A 17,587-nucleotide genomic window follows, 5' to 3' on the forward strand; every position below is an offset into this window, starting at 1 on the left:
GCAACCAAGAGATGAATACAGAAGCTATGGCAAAAGAACTGGTATCAAGCTTTGAACCCATCATTAAACTGTAGAATTAAGACTAAAACAAACATGAGAATTATAGTCACAAAAGAAACAATAAATATTAGAAGTACCTGATAAACAAATGCTATAATTAACAAAAGCTAAGAAAGAAGAGAGAAGGTAGAAAAAAACTTAAGTAAGTAGATTTCCTCCTATTATATAACATGGGGCCAAAACAGTTAATAATTTAAAGTTGAAAAATTACATTATTGAGGCAAGTGTATTTAAAGGCCAATACTAAGAAACTAATAACCTATTAACTAAGATAATCAAATACATCTTTAAAATTTTTTATGGTAATCACATTAACAGTTAACATATTTTGAGCAATTACTGTAGGCTAGGAACTCTAAGCACCTACTACATATTATCTCATTTAATTCTCAAAACCTGATTATCATTCCCATTTCAGAGATGGGAAAACTGAGGCACCGAGGTTAAGTAACCTATCTAAGGCCACAAAGTTCAACGCGGCAGAACCCAGATTTGAATGCAGGAAATGTGACTCCAGTTCCCAAAATTTTTACCTACACTCTAAATATACAGTACTAGTGTCATGTAGCTTAAACACAAGTCATGTGGACCCACACACACAACATAATACCTCCTCTCTAATTATGCAATCTCTCTTCCCCAACCCCTAAAGTTTCAATCCTCCCTAAGCACCTGTGATTCCACTGTCTCCAGATATGTCTCCTTCTCCTCCTTTGTAGTGGCTTTCCCTGCCCTTTAAATGTTAATGTTTCTCATTCTTTAACTTTCTTATCACTCTTTACATCCTCTCTGGTCTAATATACATCCACCATACGTATTGGTGATAATACATTAATTGCCTAAATCACTTCCATTGAAATCCTTTTTCAACTCCAGAGAAATAAACATATATTCAATTGTGAAATGATTCTATCCATTTAAATGATCCAAAGAATACCTAAAACAACTTCCTAAAAAAACAATCCTCTACTCTCTCTTCCTCTGCAAGTGTTCACAAATACCATTGTCACCACAATTTATCCAGTTACTCAAGAGCAAAACAAGCATTCATTCTAGACCAGGGGTGGGCAAACTTTTTGACTCAAGGGCCACAATGGGTTCTTAAACTGGACAGGAGGGCCGGAACAAAAGCATGGATGGAGTGTTTGTGTGAACTAATATAAATTCAAAGTAAACATCATTACATAAAAGGGTACGGTCTTTTTTTTTTTTAGTTTTATTCATTTCAAATGGGCCGGATCCAGCCCGCAGGCCGTAGTTTGCCCACGGCTGTTCTAGACTCTTCTTTAACCACCATATGTAATTAATCAGCAAGTCCTCTAACTCCTCTATCTATACCCTATGCCTGTGCAAATGCTCCTGCATTTATCTTCCCCCTTTCTCTCAAGTGGTCTTTATAAGATTGGGGATTCATTTACATTTGGGATCTTGAAATCTATTAAAAGGTCTGACCAAGACTCAGTTTCTCTGACAAAAAAGGAAGAAATTAAACTTACCTAGTCTTTCCCAGATACAGTGGACCTACAGGGCACTGAGTCCCTTCTGATGAGAACAGAACCACTCCAGAGAAACCCAGAACATTGCAAGGAAAGGGGGAAAAAATGTAGTTTCAAAATACTTTATGTCAAAACGCTGTCTTTAGCAGTCCCCAATTCCTCCTTGGCCTGCCTAAAATACCTATCCAGGGGAGTTTTATTTCCCACCTACTCACTAGAGTTCAACACTGTCTCAGACAATAAAATGACTACTCTTTTTTATATATACTTATCCAATTAAAATGAAGTACATCAAGTGACAAATTCATCAATTAAGAATTTCAAGAATGTTCTTTGCAGCAGAATAATCTGATTTTGTATCCAAAGTCACATAGAGTTATCACACTTACTCTGATTACCCTCAAACACCTTGTTTACTCTGGGCCATTGCTGATACCACATGAAGACTATCCAACAAGCATACTACATTGTAAAACGCCATAGGTTTATAAGACACGTTATCAATAGATACTTACAAGCATGGACAGACTTATAATGCTAAGTAAATGTTACGACAAAAAGTCCAGAGAGTTATGAGAAACAACAGTGAGAACTATTTGGATGGGGAATTCAAATTACCTTTATATGAGGAAAGGATATTTAAGTGGAGATCTGAAAGAAGCATTAGCCAAGGGGAGAAATTGGGAGGTTAGGGGAGTGGGCTGTTGGGACAGTCCAAATAGAAGGTTTGGTATGCTCTAGAGCAGCGGTTTTCAACCTGTGGGTCGCGAACCCTTTGAGGGTCGAACGACCCTTTCACAGGGGTCGCCTAAGACAATCGGAAAACACATATATAATTACATATTGTTTTTGTGATTAATCACTATGCTTTAATTATGTCCAATTTGTAACAATGAAATTGGGGGTCACCACAACATGAGGAACTGTATTAAAGGGCCGCGGCATTAGGACGGTTGAGAACCACTGCTCTAGAGCAAGGGTGGGGAACCTTTTTTCTGCCAAGGGTCACTGTATATTTAGAACATCATTCGCAGGCCATACAAAATTATCAACTTAAAATGAGCCTGCTATATTTGGCCAAATACACCCCTAATGCCTTGGCAGGGCCAGATCAAATTATTTCCAGCTGGACATTCCCCATCCCTGCTCTAGAGGAACCAGAAGAGACCTAGAATAGGTGAAATGTAGTGAGTAATGGGGAAAATGCCATGAGGTAAGGTTAGAGAGATATATAAAGTCCCGCTAAGGAATTTGGATTATATTCTAATTACAAAGAGAAAGACACCTAAGGGTTTATAAAGGTCACCTTGCAGTTGTATTGAAAAAATAAACTAGAGGACTAACAGGGAAAGCAGAAACATCACCTTGGAGACTATTGAAGACAATCAGGTGAGAGGTGATAGCTTGGATGGGGTGGGGGGGGGGGGTGGGGGGGGGTTTAAGAAAATATGGAAGCCACTCAAGGTTTTAAAGCAGATAACTAGTGTTTTCTGGGGGGTAGGGGGTGTAATGTGTGTGTGTTTAGAACAATTAAGGCTACATCAAATAATGAATACCAGAAATTGTGTCATCTTATGTTACACAAGTAACACATAAAAACTTGTCACCTTTCCCAGTAAGACATAGTACACATAATATAGTGAGTAAGACTCATGAGGAATTAAATATTAACTCCACAGATTTTGTTTTTGTGTTGTTGTTTCCTTACTTATTTTAGTCATAGCAATGATTACACTATCCAAATAATTTATTTATTTTACAAGGGTAATATTATATACATGCACAGACAACAATAACAAATTCCCAGGTTTTTGAATGGTGCTATCTTCAGTCACAAAAATATTCCCTATATGCTATCCAGAAATCACCTGAACTTGCTTTCAATACTTCCAATTAGAAGATAGCAAGGTACAACTTAGCCAGGAGCCAAAAGACTTTAAACTGAGATAAATCATCTTACTTGTAAGCAATTTGCTTTTGTCAAAGCATCTAATGACTCCCACACCTGACTAAGTAAGTGTACTGATTAGTGTGGGTATATAAGGGCATTCTAGAACTTCTAAATGTGGCCATAAGCTTTGGGGTATAAAGAATGGAAGTAGATGATAATTTATTGCTCTAGCAAAAGTTTTGCTTGGAGAACTTCTAATCACTGCTTCCACATATGCTCATAACCAAAAATATGCTTACCTTCTTTAAAGCATCCTGTATCACACCAGACTTCTCCTTTAGCAGGTCTACAACACAAAGGGCTTCATCTTCAGAAAATATCATAGTCTTCAAGGACAGAATAAAATCTTTAAATTTCATTTCAGCATTTTCTAAAAGCAAAACAAAGTAACAGTTGACATTTAAAAGACACAGTAACTTCAGTAAAGTAAGCATCAAGAATTCTTAACCCAGAAAATAACCAAGACAAAACAGACTTATATTGCGTCAAACAAAAATAAATACTCTAGTCAAGAGAGAGCAAGTGTTTAAGCATCTTTAATGTAATATGGAATGAATTACATTAACTGACAATTTGCTCAAACTGTACAATACTTGGTTCATCTACCAAGACTGCAATTTAAATTCAAAAATTTAATACTAAGGTGCCAATATGCCCTCACTTTAAAAACAAAAAAATCACTCAAGTCTCTAGGATGTAATAGCATCTATACTAGATATGTTCACAAATATTCTCATTTAACCTTAATACTCGTGACATATAAACCAAATTTTAAAGGTGAGAAAATAAGATCGACGATAATTATTAAAAGAAAATCTGATTTTTAAAATACATACAAGAAATCCCAACATTTAGAAAAATCCATGTATCAGACATCTGACTCACCCATCTCAATTCCTCGAGTGCTCTCATATTAGGCATCAACTTACTCTTCCTAAAAGCAACTGCCACCCATTAGACCCAAAAAAGCCCAGGGCTTTTAATATTTCAGCTACATTATTAAGTTTAAACAGGCATTGTGTGCATGTGTGGGGACGAGGGGTATGTGAGAACTCTGTATTTTCCACTCAACTTGACTGTAAACCTAAAACTACTCTAAAAAAATTAGTCTATTAAGAAATTAACCAAAAAATAAAAGAAATTAACCAAAGAACTTAATGCATATATGCATAACCCATGGACATAGAGAATAGTGTGATAAAGGCCTGGGGGCAGGGGGGCGAGGGGGGGTTAAGGCATGGGAGTGGGTGGGGAAGGGTGTCAATGGGGGGGAAACAGGGGGACATCTGTAATACTTTCAACAATAAAGATAAAGTAAAAAAATGATAATAAAAATAAAAGGTGATTGTGAATTAGCATAGAAATCTTGCATAAGACAATCATAGAAGGGAAAAGATCACCAGACACCAAAATAGCTGTGAGCCCTTGCTCAAATCAAAGCCAGTGTCCAAAAACTGAGGTTGGACTAGAAAACTACCAATAAATCCTTTACTACAATATTCTATTAGTCTTTTGCGATTCATTGCTTCTATGAGAAAATGTACTCAATTCCATTAGAACTCAAAATGTGTTTTTTCAATACAATAGATTGCCTCATTCTGTATGTTACCTTTATCAGTTTCCACCTTCAGTTTTTTAGCCCCCATTTTCTGAATTCCTTCTACTTGGTCAGGTTTAATCAGATCAATAACCTCTCTCTTCACCACAGGACTTGAGTCTGCATTATCCATCAAAGGAATATAAGTAGTTGCATGAATAAGAGGTTCATCTACCAAAACTGCAATTTAAATTCAAAAAAATTATAATTAGTATTTTTTTACAGCAGTAAATATCATGTAAGCACATTTAAGTTTAATGATAAATGCAGTTATTTTCAAATCTCTAATACTACCTAAATTTGGCTTTAAATTCCTATTTTATCATTTAAAAAGTCAAAACACAGTACCAGTTCAATATTATTTCATAGTACAGTAAACATTTAATCATCTAAAAATTTGCAGCTTATCTCTTTCTAATAGTATCTGAAAATTTCTTCTTATACATCCTTTACATTTTAGTTGGTTCTCATTTTACTTCTGTTTTAAGAAATCCATTTACATTTAATTAATGCTCAAGAAAAAATTAATTTTTCTTCATGTTGATTCTTTGTTGAATGTAAGTGATAATTTCTAATTGAGTTCCTTTGACTTGCTAAGTACACAAATCAGTCAATATTTCTTCTAGATATCTTCTCACTTCTAATAGTATGCCTCCAATTTCTGTGGCACATCTTACTACATTGGTTAAAACTTCCAGAACAACATTAAAAGTGGAGGAAGAGCCACAGCCGGTTTGGCTCGGCTCAGTGGATAGAGCTTCGGCCTGGTGACTGAGGAGTCCCGGGTTCAATTCCGGTCAAGGGCATGTGCCTGGGTTGCAGGCTCGATCCCCAGTAGGGGGCGTGTAGGAGGCAGCTGATCAATGATTCTCTCTCATCATTGATGTTTCTATCTCCCTCTGCCTTCCTCTCTGAAATCAATAAAAATATTTTTTTTTTATAAAAGTGGAGGAAGAAAGCCTCCTTACTTTGTACCTAATTTTAATGGGAAAAACTCTATGAGTATGAACAGTAAAGTCTCCTGTCGGTCAGAGATACAAACTTCCATATTTATATGGGAATCTCTCGATATTCCTACTTTTTTAAAAAACTGGGCATGCATAGCTCTTTTATTTAAAACATAATATTTAATGTTATGAAATATTTTTGCATAATATTTTTTATACCTGATTGCTTGATATGTGTTGTAATTTTAATGCAAATAATAGAATTTAATTTTTTCCTTTTTCAATTTTACTATTTTGTAGCACTAGTTGATAACACGGCCCAATATTACTTAAAAATTACTGTTTAAACTACATAAATTTCAGTTAAGTTTCTCCTGGATAATTCTGAACATATAAAAATTACACTACCCCATTTAATTGGCTGCTTCCCATATATACATGCAAATTATATTCAGGAAATAGTTGGGAATATAAAGTAATGACAGATCAAGCTAATGTTATCAAACATAATCCTTAAGTGATATTAAAAAGTATAAATATTTCAGGAATCCTTTTCTTCTATAGAGTTTGTATGCCATTTATACTATTTTCAAAATGTAGTTATGAGAATATATTTAAACTATGAAGACTTCTTTATCACAAACTTATACCCTGCCCAACTGTCAAAGTACAACAAATCCACAAGGCTAAAGAGAACCCTGGACTTACATTAGTATTAAAGCTATTAAGGTATACATTCAACTGGAAATTAAAGAGTATGTGAGGTTTCTAGGGTCCTTATCATAGTGTACTGCTATAGAATTAGTATTTATAAAATATGTATCTACACATTTCACCATTTTCTGTCTTTTGCTTCTTTGATGAAACTTTCTTCTTTCCTGATCCACTTTCTTGTTTAGTCTCTTTGTGGAGGGGTAATGATTCTTGCTTTTTTGAAGGTGCCATAAGAGTTTCCACCTTTTTATCCTGATCATCTTTATTAAAAATAAATTTAAAATCATATTAAAAATAAAGGAAAATAATCAGAAAAGATACAATTGTTAATATATAATTCAAAGAATGCTTTACCACCCAAATTTAAGCTCTAATATATAACTTCCACTAATAACTTGTCATTGTAGCTTTCTTACTTTGCTACACCTGCTCTTTAATTACATCAAGAATTCTAGCACTTGCTCCTTCTTTTAAATCCCATTTTTCAGCCATTCCTAATGTACCATTTCTTCTGTGACTACTATAGCTGAGTCCCTCAACTTAACTTTGGAAAGCAATAACCTTTTTGATAGTCTGCCTATATCAAATACTGTCCCATGTAATTTGTACTCCAAAGTTCGACCAAAGATGTCTTTCTAAAACATAAATCTGACCATGTAACTAATCTACCTGAAAGTCTTCAACAATGGCTAAACTATCACAACCCAGCTCCTTAGCACAGTATAGAAAAACCATCATGAACTAACCACTGCATATCTTTTCAGCTTTGTTTCCTACCACTCCCTACACCTCATATTTCACGGTTCAACAATACACTGCATTTTTTTTTGGTGAGGATTTTTTTTCATTGATTTCATAAAGTGGGAAGCAGGGAGTGGGAGAGAGTGGAAGGGTAGGGAGAGAAACATTAATGTGAGAGAGGCACATCGACTGGTTGCCTCCCACACACACCCTGACTGGGGACAGGCATCGAACCTGCAACCCAGGTATGTGCCCTTGACAAGGAATCAAACCCTCAATGTTTCCATGCTTGGGCCAATGCTCTAATCACTTAGCACACCAGACAGGGCAATACACTGAATTCTTATACCTTTGTGCCTTTACACATGATATTCTACCAATCTATATCTATAAAACCGTAATATGCAAATAGACCGAACGGTGGAACAACCGAACGGGTCGCTATGACATGCACTGACCACTGGGGGTTCACGCGGAACATGATGGGCATCGGCCATGGCGGGATGGTGGAGCAGGTGAGCAGGGGCACCAGACCAAGGCAGGGCATTGGTTGCTGTCATGAGGCGAGCCTCTGGTGGTTACTAAAAATTCTTTGCTCCCCTGCACCACAGTCCCTCCCGGCGCTCACACTTGCTGCTGGTGCAGGCCGCGCTCACACCCACTACCGGCACGTGGCACTGGCCCCTATCGCTCAGCGCCGTCAGCGGTGCAAGCCACGGCTGCCAACCCCAATCGCCTCTCAGGGCTTCTCCACCTCCCCTTGCTCCTGAGGGGCGATCAGGACCGGCAACCATCTCTCGCACCTGCTGCCAGCGATGGCCCTGCTCGCTCCCACTGCTGGCACTGGCCCCAATCGCTCCACACCATCAGCAGGTGCAAGCAGGGCCGGCGCTGGCAGGAGCAGGGCTGCCGGCTGACAGGGGACCAGGAGCCATAGTGGGAGGGGCTAGAAAGGGGCATGGAGGATGGGCCGAGACCCACTCCAGTGCCCACCGCAGCCTCGAGGCCCACAGTTCCTTTCAAGGTGCATGAATTCGTGCACTGGGCCCCTAGTCACAGAATAAGTTTGCAGGAATATTTAGTGTCTATCAAATTTATTCACAACTACTCAAACTCTTCTTTTTACATACTAGGCTACCTATAATTCTTTTTAAAAACCTGGTCATGCCCAGCTGCTGTTACTCAGTGGTTGAGCATCCACCCATGAACCAAGAGGTCGCCAGTTAGATTTCCGGTCAGGGCACATGTCTTGGTTGCTGGCTCAATCACAAGTAGGGGGCATGCAGGAGGAAGTGATCCATGTGTCTCTATCAGTGTTCCTCTCTACCTCTCTCCCTTCCTTTCTCTAAAATCAATAAAGACATATTAAAAAGAAATAAAGAAGCCCAGCCTGCATAACTCAGTGGTTGAGCATCGACCTATGAACATGGAAGTCATGGTTCCATTCCCGGTCATGGCACATGCCCAGGTTTCGGGGTTGATCTCCAGTGTGGAGTGTACAGGAGCCAGCCAATCAATGATTCTCTCTCATCATTGATGTTTCAATCTCTCTCTCTCTCCCTCTCCCTGCCTCTCTGAAATCAATAAAAATACATTTAAAAATAATAACAAAAATAAAACCGGGCCTCTAGTATGCATATAAGCTCTTTGGTTAATCTCTTCCCGCCCTCCTCCCTCCCCTCTTCCCTCTGAGATTCATCAGTCTGTTGCATGTTTCCATGCCTCTATTTTTGAGCAACTGCCCCCTGGTGGTCGAATGGTCAAACGGTCGCTTAGGCTTTTATATATATAGATGTTTGTATCTACAGCTAGCATGTAAATACCTTGAAAATGCACAATTCATCTCTGTAGTCCTGGCATCTAGTATAATGCCTACCATAAAACAGATGTCTACTAAATGTTTGCAAAATCAATCAAGAGTGAAAAGAGATATCTGATTTATCTTTTCATCTTTAATTCTTATCACACTGATTAGACAGCATTGGTTGAAATAAGTAAGTTTCTAACTGCTGGTACTTAAAGATCCCTTGTGGTGTTAGTAAAACAGTTCGATTTTATGTTTCTATTAAAGGTCTTTCCAATATTTGTAATATGAAGTTTAATTTTAAATGCTGTTTTATGATCAATACCAATTATTTCTATCAGCAATTAATGTTAATGAAAGCAAACACACAGTAAAAAGGATAATGATTTCGTTTCAGACTCAGCATTTAACATTTTGTATGCACATCTAATACTTTATTAGGTGAGAATTTCAAGCTCTAAAGTTATTAAAAACAAATACTATCATCCAATAAAGTTAAATAGATTATAATACCGCTTCCATTTTTAGACTTCTTCTGTCCTGGTTTCTTCTTTGAGGCAGCTGCTTCAGAGGGGGGGGTGGGCTGTTTAGTAACTGGGACAGGTTCTACTTTTTTGCTTGGAATCTTTGATACATCACTTTCTTTGGTGACCTGCTCTTCTGGTACAGGCTTGTGTTTCTTTTCCTTCTTTTTTCTTTCTCTAACACTACTAGAAGTTTCAACCACATTCAGTGGAACAGGTACAAGTTGCTCATCTTCTACAGCCAAGGCATCAGATAATTTAAAGTCCCGGGGTACACTCTCAGAATCAGATTCATGAAGGTTCCCATTCTGGATTTCTTTCTTTTTATTCTTTTTCTTTTCTGCCTTCTTTTTATCTGTTTTGGTAGGAATAAGCTTTTGTTCTCTCTTCTGTTTTGCAAGAACTTCATCATATAATGTTTCTTTCATGAAAAGCCAGAAGAAGAGGAATATTACTGTTATAACTACTGAAGGAATAAGAACAATAAAATATGTTGACTCATAAAACTCCATCATGCTTTTGTTAATGTGATCCTATAAAGCCTAAAAGAGAAAGAAAGAAAGAAAAAACCTTAGTCTTATAAAAATTAAATACACAAAACCTCTGCTCTTTCAAGTGGTATTTCAGATCTAACCTGATCTATAAATCTAATCAGGTTAGTTTTTTAAATCACATACTTGATTACCTTGCCAAGTACAGTTCAAATACACTATGGAAGAAAAATGTGTGGTAATTAGAACAAGTGTAACACATCCTTCCATTTTTCAATCATGTGAAAAGATGCTAATAGGAGGAAAAAAACTTAAGACATCCATTTTCCCCCCAAATATCCACCTTTAATACTTTATTAGTACTTTTATTGTACAATATTCATGAATACTACTATGTATGGAAATAAAGTGGCATTAACTACTATCAACACAATGGGTATTAACTAAAAGTACTACACTCTTAATGAAGAAAAAAAAATAGAGGTGGTTCATTACTCCTTTTAGAGAGTTGAGCCCATTCACAAACTGCTAGCACCTTTATTCTACCAAATAGTACCTACGTCATAAGGTTGAGAGAATTAAATATGATACTGTACATAAAGTATTTACAGAACCTTACAGCAAATAAGCACTCTAATGTTACCCATCACTTATGTAGCAACTACTAAGATCATATAAACAAGGCAAATGAACCTCAGTTAAGTAAGATAAGTTCACACATACATTAAGTGGCAATAATTAGCAAAGCCAAAATCAAACCCAAACTCTTCAGATTCCTTGGCACCTATGCTCTTTTCACTACATCATACATTCTATAATTAAAGAACTGAGCAGTAAGAAACTTGCATAAAAATCTTAGACTTAATAAGGTCTAAGACTTAAGTCTAACTAATGACTTCCAGCTTATTACACCAAATCAGACTATTTCCTTGACAACTTAAATGACTTGTGTGCAAGAATAAATAATAACTGTCCCACATTTTCCAGGGAGCATGTAGAACATCAAGACTCTTGAAAGACAATATATATGAAAATCATATAAGTTCTGATAACTAATTATAGGTGTTACTCAGAGTGAAAATAAAGAAACATAGATAAGTGACATTCTCCTCTAGTAATGATAGGCAGCTAGGATCTTATGGCTCCTATAGAGCCTACTCAATATGGAAACCACTTTAAAGAACCTCTCACTGAATTAAATGACATTTCTCCCCTAGGTAGAAATACATGGACTGGTGTCTACAGAAAGCTAATGATTCTGGCTAGCAGTCTACTATTCTCCTGTGTAGTCATTTATTTATTTTTGTGTGTGTATTTTTATTGATTTTAGAGAGGAAGGGAGAAGGAGCGATATAGAAACATCAATGTATTTGCCAACGTCATATCTGATAAGGGCCTAATCTCCAAAATTTATAGGGAACTCATACAACTTAACAAAAAGAAGATAAACAATCCAATCAAAAAATGGGCAAAGGATCTAAATAGACACCTTTCAAAAGAGGACATTCAGAAAGCCAAGAGACATATGAAAACATGCTCAAAGTCACTAATCATCCGAGAGATGCAAATCAAAACAACAATGAGGTACCATCTCACACCTGTCAGAATGGCTATCATCAACAAATCAACAAACGACAAGTGCTGGAGAGGATGTGGAGAAAAAGGAACACTCGTGCACTGCTGGTGGGAATGCAGACTGGTGCAGCCACTATGGAAGACAGTATGGAGTTTCCTCAAAAAACAAAACATGGAACTCCCATTTGACCCTGTGATCCCACTTCTAGGAATATATCCCAAGAAACCAGAAACACCAATCAGAAAGGATATATGCACCCATATGTTCATAGCAGCACAATTCACCATAGCTAAGATCTGGAAACAGCCTAAGTGCCCATCAGTAGATGAATGGATTAGAAAACTGTGGTACATCTACACGATGGAATACTATGCTGCTGTAAAAAAGAAGGAACTCTTACAATTTGCAACGGCATGGATGGAGCTGGAGAGCATTATGCTAAGTGAAATAAGCCAGTCAATGAAGGAAAAATACCACATGATCTCACTCATTCATGGATAATAAAGACCATTACAAACTTTTGAACAATAATAGATACAGAGGCAGAGCTGCCTCAAACTGATTGTCAAACTGCAGTGGGAAGGCCAGAGAGGGTTGGGGGGCAGAAGGGAGGGGAGTAAGAGATCAACCGAAGGACTTGTATGCATGCATATAAGCATAACTAATGGACATAAGACACTGGGGGGTAAGGGAGGGCAGGGGATTGTCAAGGGCGGGGGGGAAAAAAAGGACACATATGTAATACCCTTTGTAATACTTTTAGCAAAAAAATAAAATAAAAATTAATTTAAAAAATTATATGAAACACAAAGGTAATTAAAAAAAAAAAAAAAGAAACATCAATGAGGGAGAAACATCGATGAGGGAGAAACATCGATGGGCTGCCTCCTGCACACCCTGTACTGAGGAAAGAGCCCAGGCATGTGCCCTGATCAATTGAACCGGCAACCTATTGGTGCATGGGTCGACACTCAACCACAGAGTACACCAACCAGGCTGTAGTCATTTATTTTTATAAATCCACTAAATATCTATATTATAAAAACCCATCTATATTATAAAAACCCAGTGGCCTTAACGCTATAACGACCAAAGACCAGTCACCAGGAGGTTGCGTGCACAATGAGGCGTGCACGCGGGTGGGCAGGGACTTGACTCTGGGTCTCGCAGCGACGGTGGGACTCGGGGGAGTCCCGTGGTGCAGCGGGGTCTGGGATCCCAGGTCTCGCGTGATTTCGTGTGCTGGGTCACTAGTGAGAATATAAAGACAATAGCTGCTATTGCTATGAAAACTAAATTAAATCCTTTGGAAGGCTTTGATGAAGTAAAAAAATCTAGAATGACTTGACTTTCAACTTTGAAAATTTCTAGTGGCCACATTTTCATTCCCCTTTAAAGAAACCAATAATAGAAATTACCAACAATGCTTTTAGGGTATGATTTATGGAAAAAAGATCAGAAGATACTCCCCCCCGCCCCCCAATCCCCAATTCAAAGACAAAAGATTGATCAAAAAAATAAGACAGACAAATAAAAATGTTTTAAGTTAAAATAAAATATTTAAGGCATACAGATACTTTCAGTTCCTGCTTTAACCAACCTAACCAATAGTCCTAATCACATAGGGCTGGGAAAAAAGTTTCCATCACACTCTAACATCATTCCGTCCACCAAGGGGTCCCCAAAAGCTCCAATACCACTTTTCTCCTACTCTCTGACTAACTGAAGTTGAAAACTATATGAGCAAACTGAAAACTACATGTGTCCAAGAATGAGGTATCCATCACAGTAAGGAACTGCAAGATAAGGATTTCATTCATTAACAAATCTTTATTGAGCACATGCTATGTGCCAAGCACTGCCCTAAACACTCAATAAACAAAACAGACAAAAAGTCCTGCCCTCGGAGAGGTTACATTATAGTATGTGTTTGGGGGCAAAGAGAAGAAACAATAAACACAATCAAATAGAATTTACATAGTTTGTTGGAAGGTGACAAATGCTATGGAGAAAATAGAGCAAGATACAGGTCATAAGTAGGGGAATGCAGCTTTATATAAAATAGTAAAGTAAGATAGACCATTTGAAAAGCAACGATTTGAAGGAGACATGAGAGTCAGCCATGCAAATATCTTAGAAAAAAAGGTAGTCCAAGGAGGGGAAGCAATTAGTTTAAAGGCCCTTAGACAGTTAGTTGGGCTGGAGGGAAATTAACAGGGGGAAGAGTAGCAGCTAAATTAAGACAGGTAAGGGATGATGGGGAAAGTAGGAGTGCCCAACTTCTGAAGGCCTTGTAGGCCATACAGACTTCATCTTTTACTCTGCATATGGAAAGGCCCTACAGGGTTTTGAAGAGAAGTGATATGATCTGGTTACTATGTTGAAAAAGACTGTAGGGAGCTAGGGTAGGTAGAAGCAGGGAGACCAGTTGGAAGACTAACTACAGAAATCTAGGCAAGAGATAAGAATGGCTTGGACCAGCTTAGTGAGCCGTGGAGGAGGTAAGAAGTGATTTAATTCTGAATACATTTTCAAAATGAAACAGAGTCAGAATGCCAAGTGTGAAAGAGATAAGTCAGGGATAACTCCAACAGGTTTTTTGCCTGAATGTTGGCTGGAACAGCCATCAAAAGAGATAAATCAGACTGCACCTGAGGCAGGTTTAAAAAGAAAAATGGAAGTTTAGTTTAAGTTGACTACAGTGAAACCTCAATATAAAGGACTAATTCAGGCAAGGGGTGTCCGTTAAAGCCAAAAGTCCGTTAGGTTTTCTGAATGCATTAGTTAAAAAATTGACAAATTAGTTAGTTTACCTGTTTTTACTTATAAGACACGTTTGTGTAATTAAAATTAAGTATGTTTGAAATTTTAATTTCACAGAAAAGTTTTCTATATTTATTACTTAATTTTAAATTTATACTTAATTTTAAATTTATACCTATTCAGTCTAGGAAATGGGTGCATTCACCAGTCACCGAGAGCACATGGCTGTGGTGTGACTTAGCACAGAAGGAAACATCGGTTAAAACTGCTTCAGAAAGTCATGCCAGGCCAGAACCGGTTTGGCTCAGTGGATAGAGCGTCGGCCTGCGGACTCAAGGGTCCCGGGTTCGATTCCGTCAGTCTAGGAAATGGGTGCATTCACCAGTCACCGAGAGCACATGGCTGTGGTGTGACTTAGCACAGAAGGAAACATCGGTTAAAACTGCTTCAGAAAGTCATGCCAGGAGACAACAGAACCAATTAGCATGCACTATGCAGTGTGATCACGTGCTAATCATTACCCATCATTGTTTCCAAGCAGTGATTCTTGGATTTAAATATGTAGACTATAGTAGTAGATATGTAATATTTATTTATATTGATGAAATTATTACACTGTTTTTTTCCAACACATGGCCTATTCACTAAAATTTGTTTAAAATAACTTTATTAGTAACAAAAAAAACCCCACCTGTTAACTTAATGAGCAAATCTTGGTTAAAAGCACTTAAAAATTAACAGGGTATTAATTTCCACACATCACATAGGAACCAGAAATTTTGTGTGATAAATCCAAAGTCCGTTATATTGAGGTCCACAAAATCAAGGGTTTACTATACTTAACATCCAAGGTGAAATGTGGAACAGGTTGTCTGGAATGCAGGAGGGAAGTCTGAACTGCAGATATAAATATGGCAGCCATCAGTATATAGGTATTTAAAGCTATGACATGGGATGAGATCACCAGGGAAGTATTAAAAAAAAAGTGAACCAAGGACTAAACATTGCAACCTCAAGAACAGAGGAATTATTAAGTCAGTATGAGCAAAGCAACTGGTAAGAAGAGAAACCAAAAAAGCAATGCCCTGAAAGGAGGGGAGTGTAAACAGTTTCACTTAGTGTACAAATCACTTTGCTGAGACCAGATTTAAGGTTAAAAGTTCTTAATCAGCCCACAGTAGTTAAGGTGATGTGTAAAATACTAATTTTATCTTTAAAAAAGAGGTGAACATTACTTACACATCTCCTAAGAACACTGTATTTCCCATTGGAGTCTCTACTTAGTATTCTTAGTACTAAAAGTATATTTCACCTCTTATCTTTTTAACATCAAACCAATTAGTCTGGCCAGTGTGGCACAGTGGTTGAGCATCGACACATGAACCAGTCAGGATACATGTGCAGAAGGAAGCCAATCCTTGTTTCTCTCTCATTGATGTTTCCAGTCTATCTCTCTAGCCCTCTCCCTTCCTCTCTCTCTCTCTCTCTCAAAAATCAATAAACATGTTTTTAAAAATACATCCTCGACATGTTTCAAATAAAATTCAAGAACTTAGTGATAGTAACAATCCTAAAACACGGGTCCTTTAGAAGTTAAGCCTCAAAAAAATCCTTCACTTAAGTCCTTTAGAAAAGCTACAGACTATTATTTACCATCTAATTATTAAAATGTCCTCCCTACTAACAGCAGATTAACACTTATAAACTCGAAGGAGGTTTGGGGTGAAAGACCCAAGAAAACATACCAAACAGAAGAGACTACTGATATTAAAGAAGGATATAGAAAAAAACTGAATTAGAACCAAAATCATGTATTAATGGCTCTTCATAATGTTGACCCTGAGTCATCAGGGTGAAGTAATACTGAATAGCCTTTATAATTTCAAAGTGCTTAATACATTTAAGGAAGTTTTTCACTAAGCTTTGTTATAGTTGAAGTTTCAGAGTGAGTCTCAGAAAGTTAAAGTAAATAGAACACCTCATTTTTTAAACTCACCTAACAGAGTACTGTTATAATTGGTGATGCTGCAAAATTAGAAGAGATATTTCTAATGCAATGTTGGGGGAGGGGAGTAAGGAATTGTTCTTAGGACCTACAAACAATAAACCCCGCTATTTCTTGCTAAATCCTTGAACAAAAGGGGGTGGGGAGAGCCTCTTTTTGTCGGAGAACACAATATGAAAATCGACAGCAAAGCACGGAGACCAGAACCACAGACCAACGCAAGATTTCTCCAGGGTTATTCTTGGGAGGATCATTGCAGGCTCATCAGCAACTGCTTCGGCCAAAACTGGAGACAGGGCTGCCAAGTGCCCGCTCGCTCGGTGCGGTAGGGAGGACAAGTGTATAAGCAAGAACTCAAACGCTAGGTCAATTCCTGCACAACTCGGTGTTCGGTTCATCCCCATGTGTTTACCTCCAGCGGGCGATGAGCATCTACGTTTCCCAAAGCATCTGAAAACACACCCACAACTCTGAACAGTGAACTTCCACGGCAGCTTTTCAAGCAGTGCTTGTTCCAATATCTGCGAAGGGATCCTTTTCGAGTCCAGGCCCAACTACGAGTTTGGACTCTTTCCTCCCAGGAGGGGCGGCTAAGACCCGACAGCCCCGTCTCGAACCGAATCTCGGCGCCGGGGCCCACGGGCTCCTGCACCACCGCCCGCCGAGCGGGGCTGCACGACCTCCGCCAGGTATCTCATGGCCGAGAGACGTTTCTAGGCTGCCAGCGGGATTTTCCGCCCAGATCCCAACGCCAAAAATCTCATTGTTGGACACCGAAGGGGGAGGGAGAGCGGTAAGGAAGACACACCCCTCCGGGAGAGGAAGGGACAACTTCCCAGCTCTCGAGGGCGAGCCACACATTTGCCCAAACTCTCCCCTCCCGGAGCGGTCCCATCCCCAACCGCCCCCCACCATAAC

At 38.3% G+C, this 17,587-nt stretch overlaps 1 protein-coding gene across 11 annotated transcripts in view; it reads right to left on the reverse strand.

Moving 5' to 3' along the window:
- KTN1 (kinectin 1 (kinesin receptor)) overlaps positions 1-17,256 on the reverse strand; it is a 106,169-nt gene extending 88,913 nt beyond the window's left edge. For 2 of the 11 annotated variants that reach the window (XM_014529253.1, XM_014529255.1), the window contains exons 1-5: positions 17,082-17,252; positions 9,824-10,376; positions 6,879-7,025; positions 5,117-5,284; positions 3,747-3,877 (exon numbers count right to left, since the gene is read on the reverse strand). In XM_014529253.1, the coding sequence (XP_014384739.1) occupies positions 3,747-3,877; positions 5,117-5,284; positions 6,879-7,025; positions 9,824-10,349 (972 nt within the window). In that variant the 5' untranslated portion in view covers positions 10,350-10,376; positions 17,082-17,252. Of the gene's footprint in view, positions 1-3,746; positions 3,878-5,116; positions 5,285-6,878; positions 7,026-9,823; positions 10,377-17,081 lie in introns of all 11 variants that reach the window. The other 9 variants (XM_014529258.1, XM_014529252.1, XM_014529260.1 and 6 more) reach the window with 7 other exon arrangements.
- Between the last annotated feature and the right edge of the window lie 331 nt (positions 17,257-17,587).

This window comes from Myotis brandtii, unplaced genomic scaffold (assembly GCF_000412655.1).
Source record: "Myotis brandtii unplaced genomic scaffold, ASM41265v1 scaffold675, whole genome shotgun sequence".
Lineage (NCBI taxonomy): Eukaryota > Metazoa > Chordata > Mammalia > Chiroptera > Vespertilionidae > Myotis > Myotis brandtii.